The sequence below is a fragment of the Pipistrellus hanaki genome (genome assembly GCF_964339955.1).
Source record: "Pipistrellus hanaki genome assembly, chromosome: 1".
Classification (NCBI taxonomy): domain Eukaryota; kingdom Metazoa; phylum Chordata; class Mammalia; order Chiroptera; family Vespertilionidae; genus Pipistrellus; species Pipistrellus hanaki.
In genome coordinates, this window is record NC_140503.1 from 161,526,156 (window position 1) to 161,544,363 (window position 18,208).

The 18,208-nt window shown below is 47.4% G+C and overlaps 2 protein-coding genes across 2 annotated transcripts in view; both read left to right on the plus strand.

Moving 5' to 3' along the window:
- Positions 1–8,229, plus strand: part of SCD5 (stearoyl-CoA desaturase 5) — a 129,861-nt gene extending 121,632 nt beyond the window's left edge. Inside the window, exons 4-5 of the mRNA XM_084882962.1 lie at positions 3,141–3,373; positions 6,704–8,229. Coding sequence (XP_084739088.1) covers positions 3,141–3,373; positions 6,704–6,894 — 424 coding nt within the window. The 3' untranslated portion in view covers positions 6,895–8,229. The remainder of the gene's footprint in view (positions 1–3,140; positions 3,374–6,703) is intronic.
- The window catches only part of TMEM150C (transmembrane protein 150C), a 319,396-nt gene that overhangs the window by 189,137 nt on the left and 112,051 nt on the right, over positions 1–18,208 (plus strand). The window lies entirely within an intron of this gene.

Genomic DNA, 18,208 nt, shown 5'->3' on the forward strand with positions numbered 1-18,208 from the left:
ACAAAATGAGCAGCTGAGACAGTGGCTCGGGACAGGACTAGGAGAGGCTCTTTTCAAAGGTCCTGGGTGGGAACCCAGAGAGCAGAGGAAATGACAGAGCCACTCAAGCTGCAAGATGCCCTCTGTTGGCAACGTGCAGCTGCTTGCTCTCCTCCTCAGAGGTGCAAACAAGGAGCTGCAGCAGCAGCCGTCCTGGGCTCTGGGCATGTCTTCCATGTCCCCTTCGGAGCACCTGCCTGTGCACAGGTCACCACCAGTCCCAGCCCCCTGACAGGTGCCTGCACGCTTCACCCAGACCCCCTCTTAGCTTTGCCCTCCCCCTCCAGCTGCTGTCCTTTCTGGGAATGGCCCTTGCCCACATGGAATTCTGGGAATGGCCCTTGCCCCTCCCACGGGCGCCCTGGACAGATGGCTGCAGGAGGCAGGACACCTTTCAGTTTGAAACAGCTCTCAAGCGTCATGCAGCCCCAGAGACCCCACTGGATCTGGTGAAACTCACTGTGGGTGAGCGTCTCCCAACCATGCCTTCCACCCTTCCCCACAGGTGTCTCTGGAGAGCACCCCCCAAAAGCCTCTGCCTGTGACTCCGGGGAGCCCACTCCGAGGCCCCCAGCCCTACCTTGTTAGTTGTCTTTGCCTCTCCAACCACAGCAACTCATCTGACCTCCCAGAGACCTCTCTCTAGCCCAATGACTAGAACACAGGTGCTGATGGGTTAATATGTTTGTCCAGTAAAAAGTTGTTATGGAAGCCGGTACTTATGTGAAGCTGGCAATCTACAAAGCACGCTTGCATATATGATTTCATTTCCAAAGCAGAATAGCACGATGATCTCCCACATGATTCTGTCTGGATTTGAATCTCGGTCCTACTACTTACTAGTCTTGTGACCTTGGGCCAGATAACCTTTCTATCGCTCCACTTCTCATCTGTAAGATGGCATAGTGATGGTCCACTCCTCCGAGGGTTTTTGTTAGAATGAAATGAGTTCAGCTGAAGCCTGTTTGGCTCAATGGATAGAGCGTCGGCTTGGGGACTGAAGGGTCCTGGGTTTGATTCTGGTCAAGGGCATGTACCTTGGTTGCGGGCATATCCCCAGTAGGGGCTGTGCAAGAGGCAGCTGATTGATGACTCTCTCTCATCGATGTTTCTAACTCTCTCTCTCTCCCTCTCTGTACAAAATCAATAAGATATATATTAAAAAGAAAAAAAAAAAAGAATGAAATGAGCCCGTACTCGTAAGGTCTCAGAGTAGTCATGATACACAGTCAGCACACAGTGAATGTTAGTTATTAGTGTTTGATCCTCATAAGAACTTCATGAGATATTATGATTAGTAACTGGGTTAGGCATCTCTTGTACTCCGCCTTGGACTCTCCCAGCACACCTTTTCACCCTAGTCCTTGCTGAAGCCACCTGCTGCCACAGTTACATCCAATAGCACCTTGCTCAGCTGTCCTCTTCCTCCTCCTCCTCCTCCTCCTCCTCATCCTCTTCCTCCTCCTCTTCCTCCTCCTCCTCCTCATCCTCTTCCTCCTCCTCTTCCTCCTCCTCATCCTCATCCTCCTTCTCCTCCATTTCCTCCTCTTTCTTCCCGCCTCCCCCTCTTGCTTTTCTTTCAGAGTGGCTTAAAATTTTATTGGAATGGAAAAAAAAATTATATGAACGATAATCTGCATATTTTGTTCTTATTTATTCTCCACATGCATCTACTGTGATAAATTTTAGCCAACAGCTACTCCTTCAATGCACAGACTCTGAGGAGGGAAGAAAACCTCAAACCAGAAACCTTACAAAAAGCTCTCCTTTTCTTTCTGGTCTTGGGGGAAGAGCTTCTAACTTATTAACAGTTAATAAAGGTTAGCCTTTCATGAAAATTCAAGAGGTGTGATACACATGCGTCTCAACAGAGGCTTGGAAGTTTGATTAGCCAATGGGAGGCCAGGGAGGAAATCACTACGAACACGTGACACTTTCCTGTCACAGCCCCTCTCCTGTCCCCACACAGAGCTGGTCCTGTGTGGCCAGAGCACGATGCACAGTGGTTCCACTTGACGGAATCCTGGACCAGGGACTGTGTTGAATTTGTCTTTATTTCACCAGCACTTGGGCCTGGCATATACAATAGTAAGGTGCTCAGTAAACGTTTGCTGGTTACACAGGTTCAGAAGTCAAACTATTGATGGTTTCTTTTTAATGATTGCTTTTTATGTGCCCATGCCTGTTCCTATTTAGTGTTGTTGTTTTTTTGTTTGTTTGTTTGTTTTTATGCTGGTTTGAAATGTGAAGTTGAATGGACAGAGAACATTCTGAGGAGAGGGTTGTCTTTGTTTTTTACCAAGCTAAGTTAGCACAGAATCATGTGTCTGAGAATTATTCCAGATATACTGAATACTTCTTGAAATTATTCTAGAAAACCTAATTATTGATGAAAGAAATAGCTAGGAGCAGAAACCGGTTTGGCTGAGTGGATAGAGCGTCAGCCTGTGGACTGAAAGGTCCCAGGTTCAATTCCGGTCAAGGGCATGTACCTTGGTTGTGGGCATATCCCCAGTAGGGAGTGTGCAAGAGGCAGCTGGTCGATGTCTCTTTCTCATCGATGTTTTTAACTCTGTATCCCTCTACCTTCCTCTCTATAAAAAAAATAAGTAAAAATATATATTTAAAAAGAAGAAGAAGAAGAAGAAGAAGAAGAAGAAGAAAAGAAGAAGAAGGAGAAGGAGAAGGAGAAGGAGAAGGAGAAGGAGAAGGAGAAGGAGAAGGAGAAGAAGAAAAAACAATAGCTAGGAGAAATAGTCAAACTGGTGGCTTATCGAACAAAGGCAGCCCTAAGACAAACGGGTTTTGCCAGCACAATGTTTATCATTTTACATTGACATTCCCTTGAAATATGCTACAGCCCCTGCCACTCCCTATAGCATCCTACCTGTCCTCATTCTCAAATCTGTGTTACCTGTGTGGCCCTTGTAGGTAGATGGGTCTGTGGTCCCTGTACAGAGTGACACACAACAGGGTATTCCTTACATAGAAAGAGTGGAAGGTGCTAACCAGCGCAATTCCCGATGAGTCCCATAGCTTGCTCAGCCTCTCCCACCGCCATCGGCAGGGGCCCACTGACAGCCTAATGCTGTGCCTTCCAGGTACTACAAGATCTCCGTGGTGCTCATGTGCTTCGTGGTCCCCACCCTGGTGCCCTGGTACCTCTGGGGAGAGAGCCTGTGGAATTCCTACTTCCTGGCCTCCATCCTCCGCTATGCCATCTCACTCAACGTCACCTGGCTGGTCAACAGTGCGGCCCACATGTACGGGAACCGGCCCTACGACAAGCACATCAGCCCCCGGCAGAACCCGCTGGTCACCCTGGGCGCCATTGGTGAGCAGGGGGTGAGAGCCAGCGGGGAGAACGGCAGCTCGGTTTCCTTGGCTTCTCCTGGTTTTGTGGAATCTGTAAAGAGAGGCAGTGTAGTGGGATGAATGAACTTGGGCCTTGGTGTTAGAATCCTGGCTCGTGGACAAGTTTCCTAAGCTCTGATTTACGGTCTTCTTACCTGTGAAGTGGGAATAGCAATGCCTTCTATATAGGGATGTCGCAAGGATTAAGTAAGATACTTTTTTTTTTTTTTTAATGTAAATTGCCTGGTACAGTACCTGGCACAGAGCAGGGATCGATAATTAGTAGTGATTTGTTTTGCCGTGGGAATTTACTTACAGGAGGGTAGCAGTTGACTTCTCTCTCCAACTGCCTGGACCACTGCGGCCTCGGCTGTCCATTTGGCTGATCATAAGAATACAGGCTTCAAGTAAGGAGATGGGAAGAAATGAGACTGTGGCATCTTATGGCACCACAGAACGGTTAAGAGTGAGGCTTCGGGATTCCGACACGTTTGGCAGAGCCCTGGTTCCTTCACACCCTGTCTGGGCAGGTTGTCTGGCTCCTCCACACCTCATGTTCTCATCTGTGCAGCGGGAAAGTAGTAGCCCTTACCTCCTCCGGGGGGTGTCGGAGGGCTAGATGAGTTCATACATAGCGTTTGCAGCAGCACTGAGCACAAAATACGCCTCTCGTGGTGGTGTTTTTATGACTAACCATATGGTCTTGAGCAACTGACTTGTCCCTTCTGTGCATTTACATCCTCATTTGAAAACAGGGATGATCACCGCTCGGAGGTGTGAGGATTGCGGGGGTTCGTTCTCATGAGAGCGCTTAGCCCCGTGGCTGGCACACGGCGAGGGGTTAGCAAGCGTGGCTCTGGCTCTAGGGAAGCAGCCGGGCTTCTTGGTGAGCTGAGCCTGAGCACCGAGCTCACGCCCAGGAGGAGAAGTCCCTGCTTTGAACAGGGGTGATCTCCGCATCACCCGATAGTGACTGTCCTCCACCGCTTTGCTAGGGTTTTCCATTTAAGATCCCAGGGTCTTCTGTGGACAAGAGCATAGCTAAGGTGGAATGATGCCAGACTGAGCGATGGGATGACGGATAAGCAGAGAGAAAAGGGCTTGGAAAACAGGAGGCAGAGTTTCCTGTCCCTCCTATTGCTTTCTCCTCCTGTCACCCTTCACCTTCTGGCAGGACTCTAACGAGGGGAGCCACGTCCAGCGTTGACCCTGAGAGTGGACATGGTGGGGACCAGAGAGATTGTTACCATTTTACATAGAGAAGGAGTTCTGAGAAGCCCAAAGGGTGTGGCCACAGCAGACACCATGAGGAGCTGGGTATTGGTTTTAAGTTTACCCAGATCCACCCTGGGCTCCCAGTCCTAGGAAGGCTCTTGTTACACCCAGCTGTACAGGCCACTGACTGTTTCTGAAAATAAGGGGATGGAGGGCTTCTCTAGACCCGGAAAAAGAACTAAAAATGACAAAGATGGAGGGGCAGAGTAGAAACGACCTAAATGAAGACAGTTGCAGATCACAGATCTGCCCATCTGCTGTACTCATTGGAGAGCAGAATTCTTCAAATGTGGTCAACAGAAGAATTATATGATGACCTGAAGCCACTTATGTAGTAATGGAAGAATCTGGCAGTTCTTTAAATAGTGAGAAACAATGACTATATAATCCAGCAACTCTATTCCTCAGTTTATACCTTAGAGCAGGGGTCTTCAAACTACGGCCCGCGGGCCACATGCAGCCCCCAGGGGAGTCTGATCCTGCCCGCCAGGTGTTTTGGGCAGTGAGTGCAGCCAAGGTGTTACAGTAGGAATTAGTAGTTCATATACTCCGGCCCTCCAGCTCTCTGAGGGACCGTGATCTGGCCCCCACTTTAAAAAGTTTGAGGACCCCTGCCTTAGAGGAGTGAAAAGATATGTGCACACAAAAACTTGCATATGAATGCTAGTAACAACTCTATTCATAATAGTTAAAAAATGGAGATAATCCAAATGTCCATCAACTGAAGAATGGATAAATACAACTGCATAAATATAGTGACATGATGAAAGGTATATCCATATAAAAAGAAATGAAATGCTAATACCTACCACACCTTGAAAACATTATGCTAAGTGAGAGAAACCAGTCTCAGGGGATTACATAGTATGATTTCATTTATATGAAATGTTCAGAATAAGCAAATCTATAGAGATTGTATCAGTCAGGGTTCTCCAGAGAAACAGAAACTCTCAATAACGTTGTTTTTAAAAAATCAAGTGAAAGAAGTTCTGAAAGAACCCCCCTATCCTCCTGAAAATGCGTTAACAAAAAGGAGGAAAAGCTCTTCACTGGGAGGGATAGATTAGTAGATAGACAGAGTTCATATAGGTAACGATCCAACCCTTGATTTACTTACCTATTGGAACGATTCTCATTTATTTCTCCCGAGCTCTCCCAAAGACTCACTCTAATCACTCCAGTCCCCAGAGGCTGTTTTCCTTTTTATGAACATATGTCAAAATGATGGTCTGTTACCAGCCTCTCAGCACTTAGCTTAAGAAGTACAGCTCTGATGCAGGTCCGACCATCTCTTGTCCACCAACCAGATCTGAAATATCATGGCTGACATGTACACATAAGAAACTCTTTGACATTGAAATTGGGACTCAAAATAACTGTTGGCCCAGAAAGGAACTCACTACAGACTGATTCATTTGCCTCTCAGCATAAACATTATGGCTTGTCTCAGTTTCGGTTCTCACAAGGGTATTTCTTGGATCACATGACCTCACACATCTAGAGGAAATCATGAACAACATAAACTGATGAACAAAAACAGACCCAGAGAAAGAGAAACAGCGATCAGACTCTCAAACCTCAGAGGGAAAGTAGAGGAGGGTGGGGATAAGGGGAAGAGATCAACCAAAGGACTTGTGTGCATGCATATGGGCCTAACTAGTGGCCATGGACAACAGGGAGGTGGGGGCATATGTGGGGAGGGGTTTGGGATGGGAATGGGGGGGATGAGGACAATTATGTGAGACCATAATCAATTAAAAAAAAAAAGTACAGCTCTAAAGTCATGGTAGCGTGTCTCCATTCTTAGAGGAAATTACCTAGTGACTTTATGCTGATAACTTTGTTGTTATTTTGTTTACATTGAGTTGTTCTAGCCAGCTACATAAAGCTTCTTAAGGGCAGGAACCAAGTCTTTTGCTCTCTCAAGAGCCTGACTCAGTGCCTGGCACATGGTAGGTCCTCAATGGGTGAGTGGTTAAACTATCCGTGCAGAGAGGCGGTGAGTGATTTATGTCAATGCTCGTCTCTCTCCCAGGTGAAGGCTTCCACAACTACCATCACACCTTTCCCTTTGACTACTCTACGAGTGAATTCGGCTTAAACTTCAACCCCACCACCTGGTTCATCGACACCATGTGCTGGCTGGGGCTGGCCACAGACCGCAAACGGGCGACCAAGCCCATGATCGAGGCCCGGAAAGCCAGGACTGGCGATGGCAGCGCTTGAACCCGGAGCTGCCGCCCACCCCGCCCGCCGCTGACGCCCTGGGCTCATGCCTTCTGTTTCCATAGTTATCTTGCTCATTGGTTCATGGGAGGGGGCGGGGAGTGGAATCCACGTGGCTGGGAGATGTTTCATTTGTCTCAAAGTCAGGATACAACTTTCCATGGGAAAAAAAAAAATGTGTAAGTCAGTGTCACGATGATTTAATCTTAGATCTTGGACGTGTGCTTTAATCGCTGTAGCTCCATGTCAAGCACACATGGTCCTGTGCTAGCGCCTGATGTTAACCCTGACAGGATGAAGGAATTTAATATTCTTCCTGCGTGATTCAGGAGAGCGTTTTCTTTTCTGCCAACGACCCCAGCCTTTATTATTTTTACACACACTATCGGGAGGAACAGAGAAGCAAGGTGGCAGACAAAGCAGGGGGTCTAAGTAGTGACTAAAGAACATTTCTGTTTTGTAGTTATTGTGTGTTTTTGTTGTTTAACTTCGGGAATTGAACACTTAAAAAAAAAAAAAAAAAAAAAAAAAAGGAGGCCACACGAAGTGGCTCTCTCATTACGTTTGCCCTCTTGACGGCTTGTTCACGCCCCACTGTCCCTGCTCCCCGAGGTCTGCTCGCGGCCCAGCTAGCTGTGCGTCCCTAGCTGTAGGCCCAGCCGGTCCCATAAACCAGTGACTGGTGGGATGTTTGATTTTGCTGTCTTTGCTATCGTCATCTTAAAAGTATATAACTCAGATGTGCCAGACCCCAAACGAAGCTCAATGAGGCTCTCATTTCAATGTTTAGACACCTAATTTATATTCCAGTTGATCCAGGCCACTGATGCATGTACTTTGGCTGCTTCTGCGAAAGAAGCGTATTAATTTTCCACCCCAGGCCACCAGATATTACCAACGTACCGTTATGTAGAACTCAGTGTCTACCCATGTCCCACCTGCATGCGGCCTTCGTCGGTTTTGCAGCAAAATATAAAGTGATCGTTACGTATCTTCTGGATTTAAATTTCCTTTGTGTGTGTTGAGCTGCCTTGTAAAGAGCATGCTGAATTAAAGGGACAGTGTGCCCTTTGTGTTAGATGTTAGAGCAAAAGAGAGGCTTGTAGTGCTGGCCCTTCGATCGGAGCCCTTCAATGACAGATCACTTTTAGGGATGATGTAGGATTTAAAATTAAAATTTCAAAGTTTTGGAAAAGAAGCGATGCCAATAGGAGATTGTCACAACGAAGTTCTTCATCCAGCAGGTCTTTCACAGTGTTATTTTGCCATTAAAAAAATGTACGAACTATGAGTGATTTATAATAAACGACTGTGGACTTGGTGTTCTTGTCCAGACACTTACGTGTGGTTCAGAGAATGTTCTCTCGAGGGTGTCCAATACTAGTGTGGTTCACGTTTGATTTGGGCTCTGGGCTAACAACAGCCCCTAAGACAGGGCCTCTCCTGCTCCATCGGCCGTACGCACAGCCAGAGGGAAAGTCAGCAGGTTACGCTTGGAGTCGTTATTTAAAATCTCACAAAAGGGCATTCCCCAGCTAGTCCACATAAATCCAGAACCTCACTCCCCTGACCTGGGTGCCAGGTCTTTATCTGTAGCAGCAGCATGAATCAGATAAGAATGGGGATGATTTTGGTGGGAAAATGGACCAATATTAGGTCACTTTACAGTTCCCCATATGACTCTTACCTGTAGGTCTCAGCAGCATCGAAGGAAAGGAAGGAGCCCCAGGAGGCATCACCAAAGCCCATCCGAGGTGGCCCTGGAGAGGTTGGTACCTGTGTTGAAAGGTTCCGTTTAAAGTGGGCATGCCCTGGTTTTCGTCTCCGGTGTCATTTCAAGGGCCCCCCCCCCCCCCCCCCCCGCATCCAGGAGAGCGGAGCCGAGGGAAAGCCGTTCCCCCAGCTCATCCCACACGAGTCATGGCAGCCACACTGGCGAGCCTATCTATATGTTTTATTGATTTTTTACAGAGAGGGATCCAGAGTTAGAAACATCGATGAGAGAGAATCATCGATCAGCTGCCTCTTGCACGTCCCCCACTGGGGATGTGCCCGCAACCAAGTTACATACCCTTGACCGGAATCGAACCCGGGAACTCTCAGTCCGTAGGCCGATTCTCTATCCACTGAGCCAAACCGGTTTTGGCAAAATCAGTTTTTCTGGATCCACTTCTCTGACTCCTGATCAAAATTGCTGTCACCTCGGCTGTGCTTCTAGGCTAAGGTGACCAGACATCCCGCTTTTGGCGGGACAGTCCTGATTTTTAAGTATTTGTCCCACGTCCCATGGTGTTTTAAAAAAAGTCCCAATTTTTTTTTTACCAAAAATAGTTTTTTTTAAAAAACCCGCGGGACAAATTGTTAAAAATCGAGACGTCTGGCCACCTTATTCCAGGCCAAACCACAGGAAAGTGCCATTTGCTAATCTGAGCCTCCATATCCTCACCCACAAAATAGGAGCAGGAACGCTGATGCACATAACGCTGATAGACCTGGAGGCCTCGAACCCAGGGCCTGGGCCTCGGAGCTGTGCAGGAGATGGCAGCTGCGTGTGAAGAATGTGCCGGACACAAGACAGAAATGGATGTAGTCACAGAACCGCAGACGAGTCAGGAGGACCAGCTCCTGATTCTTATTTTGCTACTTCTTAAAAAAATACATTTTATTGATTTTTTTACAGAGAGGAAGAGAGAGGGAGAGTTAAGAAACATCAATGAGAGAGAATCATCAATCAGCTGCCTCTTGCACACCCCCTACTGGGGAGGTGCCCGCAACCAAGGTACATGCCCTTGACTGGAATTGAACCTGGGACCTTTCAGTCCGCAGGCTGACGCTCTATCCACTGAGCCAAACCGGTTTCGGCCTCATTTTGCTGCTTAATTAGCCGGATGGTGAGGGGTAGCAGGCTTTGCCCAAAAGATGCCTCTTGGACACAGGATTGTTTTGAGGGAAAGGCGCTTGAAAAACAGCACGTGCAGGAAGGCACTCTGACTCCCGCTTCCTTGAAAGCAGGAAATGGAACTCCCAGGTGAAAACTGTGCTCTCTGTCAGAGAGAAAACACATTCTCATGAGAAAGAAAGGGCTGAGAAACGGCAAACACACCCTGTTCAATGACCTCAGCTTCCTGTAGCGCCTCTCCCCTCCCCCTTACGTTTTAGTTTCTGGCTCCCATAGGTGTAATAACAAAACGTGCATGCTGCTGAAACCGGTTTGGCCCAGTGGATAGAGCGTCGGCCTGCAGACTGAAAGGTCCCGGGTTTGATTCCGGTCAAGGGTATGTACCTTAGTTGCGGGCACATCCCCAGTAGGGGGTGTGCAAGAAGCAGCTGATCGATGTCTCTCTCTCATCCATGTTTCTTTTTCTTTTTCTTTTTTTTTTTTCTTTTTTAAAATATATTGATTTTGTACAGAGAGGAAGGGAGAGAGATAGTTAGAAACATCGATGAGAGAGAGTCATTGATCAGCTGCCTCTTTCACACCCCCTACTGGGGAGGTGCCCGCAACCAAGGTACATGCCCTTGACCGGAATCAAACCCAGGACCTTTCAGTCCCCAAGCCGACGCTCTATCCATTGGGCCAAACCGGTTTCAGCTCTCATCTTTCTAACTCTCCATCTCTGTAAAAAATCAATAAAATATATTAAAAACAAAAAAACAAAACAAAACAAAACAAAAAAACATGCATGCTTCTCTCCTGCTCATCTCTCTTAGGTCCACTTAATTGTGGGCCCAGCCAGAGACTGGAGGAGGGAGAAGGAACGTCTTGCTTCTCCTACAATGGCCCTCACCTCTCAGAGCTTCAGCTCCCCTCCCGTAAAGGAACCTAAGGGCCTGGGTCATCCTGTCTGCTCTGCCCTTTTAGTGTCCTGCCCTCTGTGCGGAGAAGCCCCCGCAGGCAGGCAGAGCCTTTGCCCCGTGCAGCTCCGGACAGTCCGGCCTGTCCCTCTGAACGCCTGGCCTCCCTCCCGTGCCTTCCACCTCCGACAGAGGACATGTCTGGCCTCAAGGTCATTTAGGCTTCGTCAGCTCACTTTTCTCCTCATCAGGAGCTGATGGAAGGCTTGTGAAGGGAAGAGGGGGAAGCTCCCGGGTAGGAATGGGCGGTGGGGTTGTCTGCGAGGCTCCTGTATCATGTCAGCCCTCTCCCTGGTCACAGAGGAACCTGCACGTCAGTCTGTGCTCAGTGGCTCCTCGTGTGAAAAATAAGGAAGGGGAGAAACGACCTAACCTTTACGGTCCTTTTAAAACATTTCCCCGTTTTCAGTTCAGGGTATGAGTCTAAATTCCCTCCTGGCCCTGCCTCGACGTTCAGGAAGTGCGATAAAAGACTGCTCTGCTGCTCGCTCTGTGGGCGGCGGGGCTCATGACCTCCTGCCCCCACCCGGGAATGTCCCCGGCTTCTAAATTTGCACCATCGGAAGCGAGAGGAAGGAAGGTGTGGGGCGACACACCGCTCGGGCAGCACGCCCCTGTCCGGGCAGCCGCCACGGCTCTGTGACGGCCTCTTTCTCTCCCTCCGCGGTGCCTGTGCCCCCGGATCTAGAAGACCAGCCAACACCATGCTGCCTGACCTCTCCCAGAATCCAAAAGGAAAAAAGCGCTGCTAGCACCCAAGCTGGCCTGCCCTGGAAGGCTTTGTCGGAGGAATTGCCTTCCCTGTGGTGTTTACAGAGAAAGGGCCCTTCCCTACAGTACTCACTGAGAAAGTATTCTTATTGTACTCACGGAGAAAGTACACTTCCTCACAATACTTGCTGAGAAAGTACCCTTCCCTATAGTACTTGCTGAGAAAGTACCCTTTCCTATAGTACTTGCTGAGAGAGTACCCTTCCCTATAGTACTTGCTGAGAGAGTACTCTTCCCTATAGTACTTGCTGAGAGAGTACCCTTCCCTATAGTACTTGCTGAGAGAGTACCCTTCCCTATAGTACTTGCTGAAAAAGTACACTTCTCTATTGTTCTTGCTGAGAAAGTACCTTCCCCACAGCACGTATTGAGAACATATACTTTCTTATTTACCAAAAAATACCCCTCCTGACAGATAGTTACTATGAAAAAAGGTGCCTTTGCCTTGACCACCTGTCTAAATCCTGTAACTGAGGATTTACTCAATCAGTGTTCCCCCTCCCACCCGTTTCCAATCCTCTGCCAAGTTCCCTTTCATGTCATTGAGAGAAATCTCTGAAGATGTTTTTTTCTGAAAGATGTAGGAACTCAGGTCAGACCCCTTATCCCCTGTGCTGTGGTGGACAAAGTAGCTGGGTCCCGCTGCCTAGAGCATGGCGTGGTGGTTATATTTTTATTCCACATAAGCCTGAGCTCACAGCGCATGGATTCCAAACACAGGAGCCGCATGGAGAGACTGCTCCTTATCCTGGGCTGTCCGACAACACTGTGTGAGGGTCAGGGAGGAAGCCAGGGACCCTATCAGGTATGCATTGTGATTGCTGTCATCATTGGTGGAGGGTGGATGACTTGGGTTGCCAGCAGGAAGATCCAGTGTCTGAAAGATCAAGCGGTCAGTGTCGGAGATGATTTTCCAGCTCCAGGAAATAGGCTTCTCGTGGCTGAGGCGGATGGAGAGGGGAGACCCACTCCAGTTGCTTCCTGGCCCTGAGATTCCTGCCCGTGAATACAGGAAGGGCTCTGCTAGAGCCGACCCGGCTTCCTCCACTCCCTTCAGTGAACAAAAAGGCACTTAGGCTCCGGGCACCACAAAGTGCTTGTTCCAGAGGTACCAGCAGGAGCACACCTATCTGCACTGTTCTCTACGCTCCGGACTGAGCTGTTGGTAACACACAGCGTCCAAATGCGTCCAGTCAGCTTGTCAGAATGTGCACAAACAATGAAAACGGACCTCAAAGAGGATACTACGGCCCGGATGGTTTTGAAACACTGTTTTAAAAGTGAAGACCTTGATTTTGCCTCTATGTGGGACATTCTTAAGCAATGATATATTGGACCCATTTTAAACACCTTCTTATTCCATTTGAAGCCAGGGATCCAGATCAGTTTTAAGTCCCTGAAGTGGATGGGCCATTTTGATTGTGGTTTTGTTTAAACAAATGATTGCGTAGGTCCCTTTTTTAGATAAACAACAACAACAAACAAACAAACTATAGGAAGCACTAGCAGGCAAGCTTGGAAAAGGCTAGATTCCACTTTACCCAAAGATGTGGCTGGAAGCCATCCTGGCTCTGCATCCCTCTGAGGCCCAAGGCCAGAAAACAGACCTCTTTTGATATCCATGTAAGCAGCTGTAGGTGGAGAGGGAATCATGAGGCTGGTTAATTGGTATTTATGGACTCTCATTGCAAAGGCTAGGCATTTCTAAGCTATCTCATTTTTTTGTTTTAGTTTTGCTTTATATTATTTTGCTTTTTAAAATTATATATATATTTTATTGATTTTTTTACAGAAAGGAAGGGAGAGGGATAGAGAGTTAGAAACATCAATGAGAGAGAATCATCGATCAGCTGCCTCTTGCACACCACCACTGGGGATGTGCCCACAACCAAGGTACATGCCCTTGACCGGAATCGAACCTAGGACCCTTCAGTCCGCAGGCCGACGCTCTATCCACTGAGCCAAACCGGTTTTGACCATATTATTTTGCTTTTTAAGTTTCCAGCCAAGAGATATCCTTAAAATGAGCATTGCTGTGTGCATGAAATTATAGCATTGTGATAGTTGAAAGCAATAATATGCTTCAAAATAAAGTCACTAACCATCAAATGCCATCGAAGTTCCACACACCATTAGAACGAGGCTGTGTATGCACGAAGCTCAGAGAGACCACTTTACACCTTCCCAATCAACTTGTCTTGGAGAATCTGGTGGATACAATATATTTTGTGGTAATATTCAATCTGTTGTTTTCCCACTTGCTTTCAATTCAGCATCACCACATAAGAAAGAGAAAGTAGAACAGCTTGGAGTGGCATAAAAATATAATTACTCTTTTGAAAGTATGCATATTTATCTTTTTTTCTTCTTCTTTTTTTGCTACTCCCATTTCACTTCTTTTTCTAGTTCTAAAGAAACAAATGCTCCTTGCTGTAATATATAGCACTTACGTGTTACTTCTAAGTGAGAACATCCTTTTTACTATTTCTAGGCCACTGATTGTAGTGCATTTTAAAAAATTTCCTTTGCATCAAAAAGGAAATCAAATGAAAGCACATCGGGCTTGAAAGGCCACTGGTGGTATCACAGAACCTTAGCCAACCCATCTGCAAATGACAGCTCGGATCATAGAGTTTGCTCAGCACACCACCTTTAGAAAAAAAATAATAACCAAAAAAAGGGGGTGGAAAGAGAAAAAATTCTTCATTAGAAAGCTTTTTTCCCAAACTCCACATAGCTTTGACCACATTTGGCTCAATTTTCTGAATCTATTACAACTACAGCTATAAAGTGATAGGCAAAGAAGTCACAACTGGCATTTAAAAGCCAGGCGGACCCTGCTGGTTTTAATCGCCAGTGTTTCCCCAGCCCCGCAGAACAGGGCCTGAGAGGTGCAAGGTGCTTGGTGAATGCTACTACCCTGTTTCCCCGAAAATAAGACAGTGTCTTATATTAATTTTTTTCTCCCAAAGATGCACTAGGTCTTATTTTCAGGGGATGTCTTATCTTTTCATGTGCTAGGTCTTATTTTCGGAGGATGTCTTATTTTCGGGGAAACACGGTAGATGGATGGATGGATGAATTGATGAGTGGATGGGACAGATGGATGCAAGGTCCTGCAATGCAGCAAGAAACTCTAGCATTTCTGTGTCTCATCTTTGTAACCCTTCCCTTCGTTGGCCCTGTTACAGATGAAACCCCAGGCGGGCAGACCCATGTCTGCCTTGGGCACAGGTGTATCCCCGTTCCCAGCAGAGAGCTGACCAGGGAGCAGGGCCTCTCTCATTTTTGCTAAGCTGTCGCTGCTTTTGAATATGAGTAGGCTCTACTTTCAGAAACAGTTGACCCAGAAACCCAAACGTAATGAAAGTGAATAAATTAAAAGACAATTCTTAAGTTTACAGAAATGTTTATTACAGGTTTGCTTTCATAATCAGGCCTTGCAAACATGGCTCAACTTACAAAAACCTTCACCCCCATGTAAGAAGCACAACGTGGAGGGAGACGCAAGCTACACCCAAACCTGTGAGGACGGTCCAATCACAGAGCTACGCTGAGATGGCCAGCGTTAGGCCCCCTCGGAGAGGCCACCACCCAACCACCAGAGTAAGACTGTGCTAAGAGGTAAAACTCACAAAGACTGCTTTCTGGGTTTGAATTTTGTTCCCTCAAAGCCACTGAAGTCCAAACCTCCAGGGCCTCGGAATGTGACTGTATTTAAAGACACAGTCTTTAAAGGGGTAATTAAACGAAGCATCATTTCAGATGAGTCTTTCTCTGCGTATTTCACTATGTTTAATCTCTCCAGATGGGATGCAGTGATTCCACCAAGAAGGCCACCTAATGAGCCAACATCACATCAACTTCCCAACGGAAAGAGCACTAGGTAATGTTTTGCCTTTGTTTTTAACCATCAACAGGAATTTACTTAGCTCCTGCTGTGGGGAAGACACAGGACGAAGCAGAGCGCTGAGATAGATGGGTGGGTGTTGTTTCAGACTCTTAAGAAGGAAATGAATTCACCTGGAAGGAAAGGAACCAAACCTTCCCCATCGCCCACCCCATTGTCCAAATACGATCACATCATTGGGACGTTTTCCACAATTGCTTTTCTCAGTGTGGTAGGAATGTAAGTGGCTCAGGAAGCCCCGAGTCTTCCCTTAAGATTTTGGCCCAGGATATGCAGGGTGTCCCCCCCACAAAAAAAATGTATGTACAGTTTAATAGCTGATAGCTCAATTTTGAAAATGCAATGCATTTTAATAAACACTGCCTTTATAGTTATTCAAAGCATGTGTATACATTTGGGGGGAGACACCATATATTAAGGAGGGGGTGGGAGAGGGAGGTGATCCGTGTTGTAGACACAAAGTTACATTCTTTCGCTTACAATGAGCCAAGCGTCATCAAACCATTAAATACATTCGTTCCCTTTAATAGAAGCTCAAATCAAATGTCTCACTCAAATCGAACTACGTGAGGAGAGAACCCAGCTGTCAGCCCCGGTCAGCTCCCGGGGACCTGTTTGGAACACAATTGGCTGAGGCCTGTTGGTATCATTAAAAAATTATCTTAACTGCTCACTGCCAAAAGTAATTTGCCTTGCATTGTCCACTCCTCGGAAGTAGGACTAATGTTTCCTGCTGCTGTGAAGGTCTGTGAAATAACATCACAAGATAAATGCCTCCAGGCGGCTGAAGACTGATAACGGAGAGGAGCCCTCTGTGGGAAGTGATAAGGAAGACTTATGGGCCAAGTGTAGGCCACTCTACGAGCACTAAGACCTTCGAAAGATGGTCAGCTCTGGGGAATGTGGACTGCATAGGAAGGCTTTTAAGTATTCTACAAAGTGTCAGTACTTTAGATTCTGGTACCTTCATTGTCTCTCACACTCAGCTGTAAACCTAGGAAAGAGAACAGGGTGTGGGATATGTTTGCATGTGTGGTGTGTGGTCTTCTCTTCTCCCTCCTCTCCCCTCTCCTCCTATCATCATCTAAGTCCTCTAAGTCTGTCCCTCCTTCCCTCTCTCCGTCCCTCCCTCCCTCCTTTCCACTCTATCTAAAAATCAATGGGGAGAATGTCCTCCAGTGAGGATTAATGAAATAAAATATGCCCTGCCCGGCTGGCATGGCTAACTGGTTGAGTGTCAACCTATGAACTAGGAGGTCACGGTTCGATTCCCAGTTAGGGCACATGCCCAGGTTTCAGGTTCAATCCCCAGTAGGGGGTGTGCAGGAGGCAATTGATCAATGATTCTCTCTCATCGATGTTTTCTCTCTCTCTCTCTCTTTCTCTCCCTTTCTCTCTGAAACAAAAAAAATATTTTTTTTAAATTCTAAAAATAAAATAAAGAATGAAGTCTTTCCCTGTTGATTCCTTCTTCCTCCCCCTTTTATCTTCCACAGGCATTGCCCCCAATAAATCAATCACATCCCTGACTGAGCCCCGGCATCTGGTCCTGGAGAACCCAGCAACATCTGCCTCTTTATAACTCTCCCCCAAGGGGTCCTACTGGGCCCGTCAGGACTCTTTGGTGTGACTGAGGGGCTTTCCACAGGTTCACGCACTGACGGGGAAGAGAAGCCCCTGAGCCTGGCTGCCTTGCCCATCACTGTGGACAAAGAGAAGCCAAACTCCGAGACCCCAACCCTGTCCTCCCAGCCCCCCCCACCAGTGTTTCTTCACCATCCACATCCGCACTCCCACCCTGGCTTGTCCAGGCTTGTGCTTGGGTCCTGGGATGCCAGGGAAAGCTGGGGAGACCAGGAGAACCTGCTGGGCTGAGGGGAGCAACAGTGACAACAGGAATGAGCGCAAGGTCTCTGGCCTTTCTCCATAGAATCTTTGAAAAGTGCATCAAATCCCAACTGGAAGAAAATGTACCCAGTGGTCGAAGCATGAGGCAAATAGCCTCAGAAAGGTCCAGTCTATTGGTTACCACTAGAACCCAAACTTGTTACTAACTGGGAGCTGAGCCAGCTAGCCTTTCCGGGCCTGGTCTTCGTTGTAAAGAAGAGAAGATTTAAAAATAGAGTTTTTAGGGGGGCTGGTTGAAAAAGGTGAAGGTCTTAAGAAGTACAAGTTGGCAGTTACAAAATAGTCATGGGAATGTAAAGTGCAGCCTAACAAACATGCTCAATAATCTATCTATCTATCTATCTATCTATCTATCTATCTATCTATAAAACCCTAATATGTAAATAGACCAAACAGTGGAACAAAGGAACAACCGGTCGCTATGACGTGCGCTGACCACCAGGGGGCATGTGCAGAACATGGCAGGCATTGGCAGAGTGGGATGATGGAGCAGGTGAGCAGGGGCACCAGACCAAGGCGGGGTGACAATAGCTGTCATCAGGGCGAGCCTCTGGTGGTGACTGAAAATTCTTTGCTCCCGCACCCAACACTGGTCCTGATTGTTCGGCACCATCAGTGGGTGCGAACGGGGCTGGCACCATTAGTGCATGGGAGCGGTGGTGGCAGCAGCGGGGCTGCTGGCAGACAGGGGACCAGGGGTCATGGCGGGAGGGGCTGGGTGAGGGTATGGATGATGGGCTGTAACCTGCCCCTGTGCCCACCACAGCCTCGTGGCCCACAGTTCCTTTCAAGGCGCATGAATTCATGCACTGGGCCCCTAGTGTTGTAATAACTATATATGGCACCAGGCAGGTACTAGGATTATTGGTA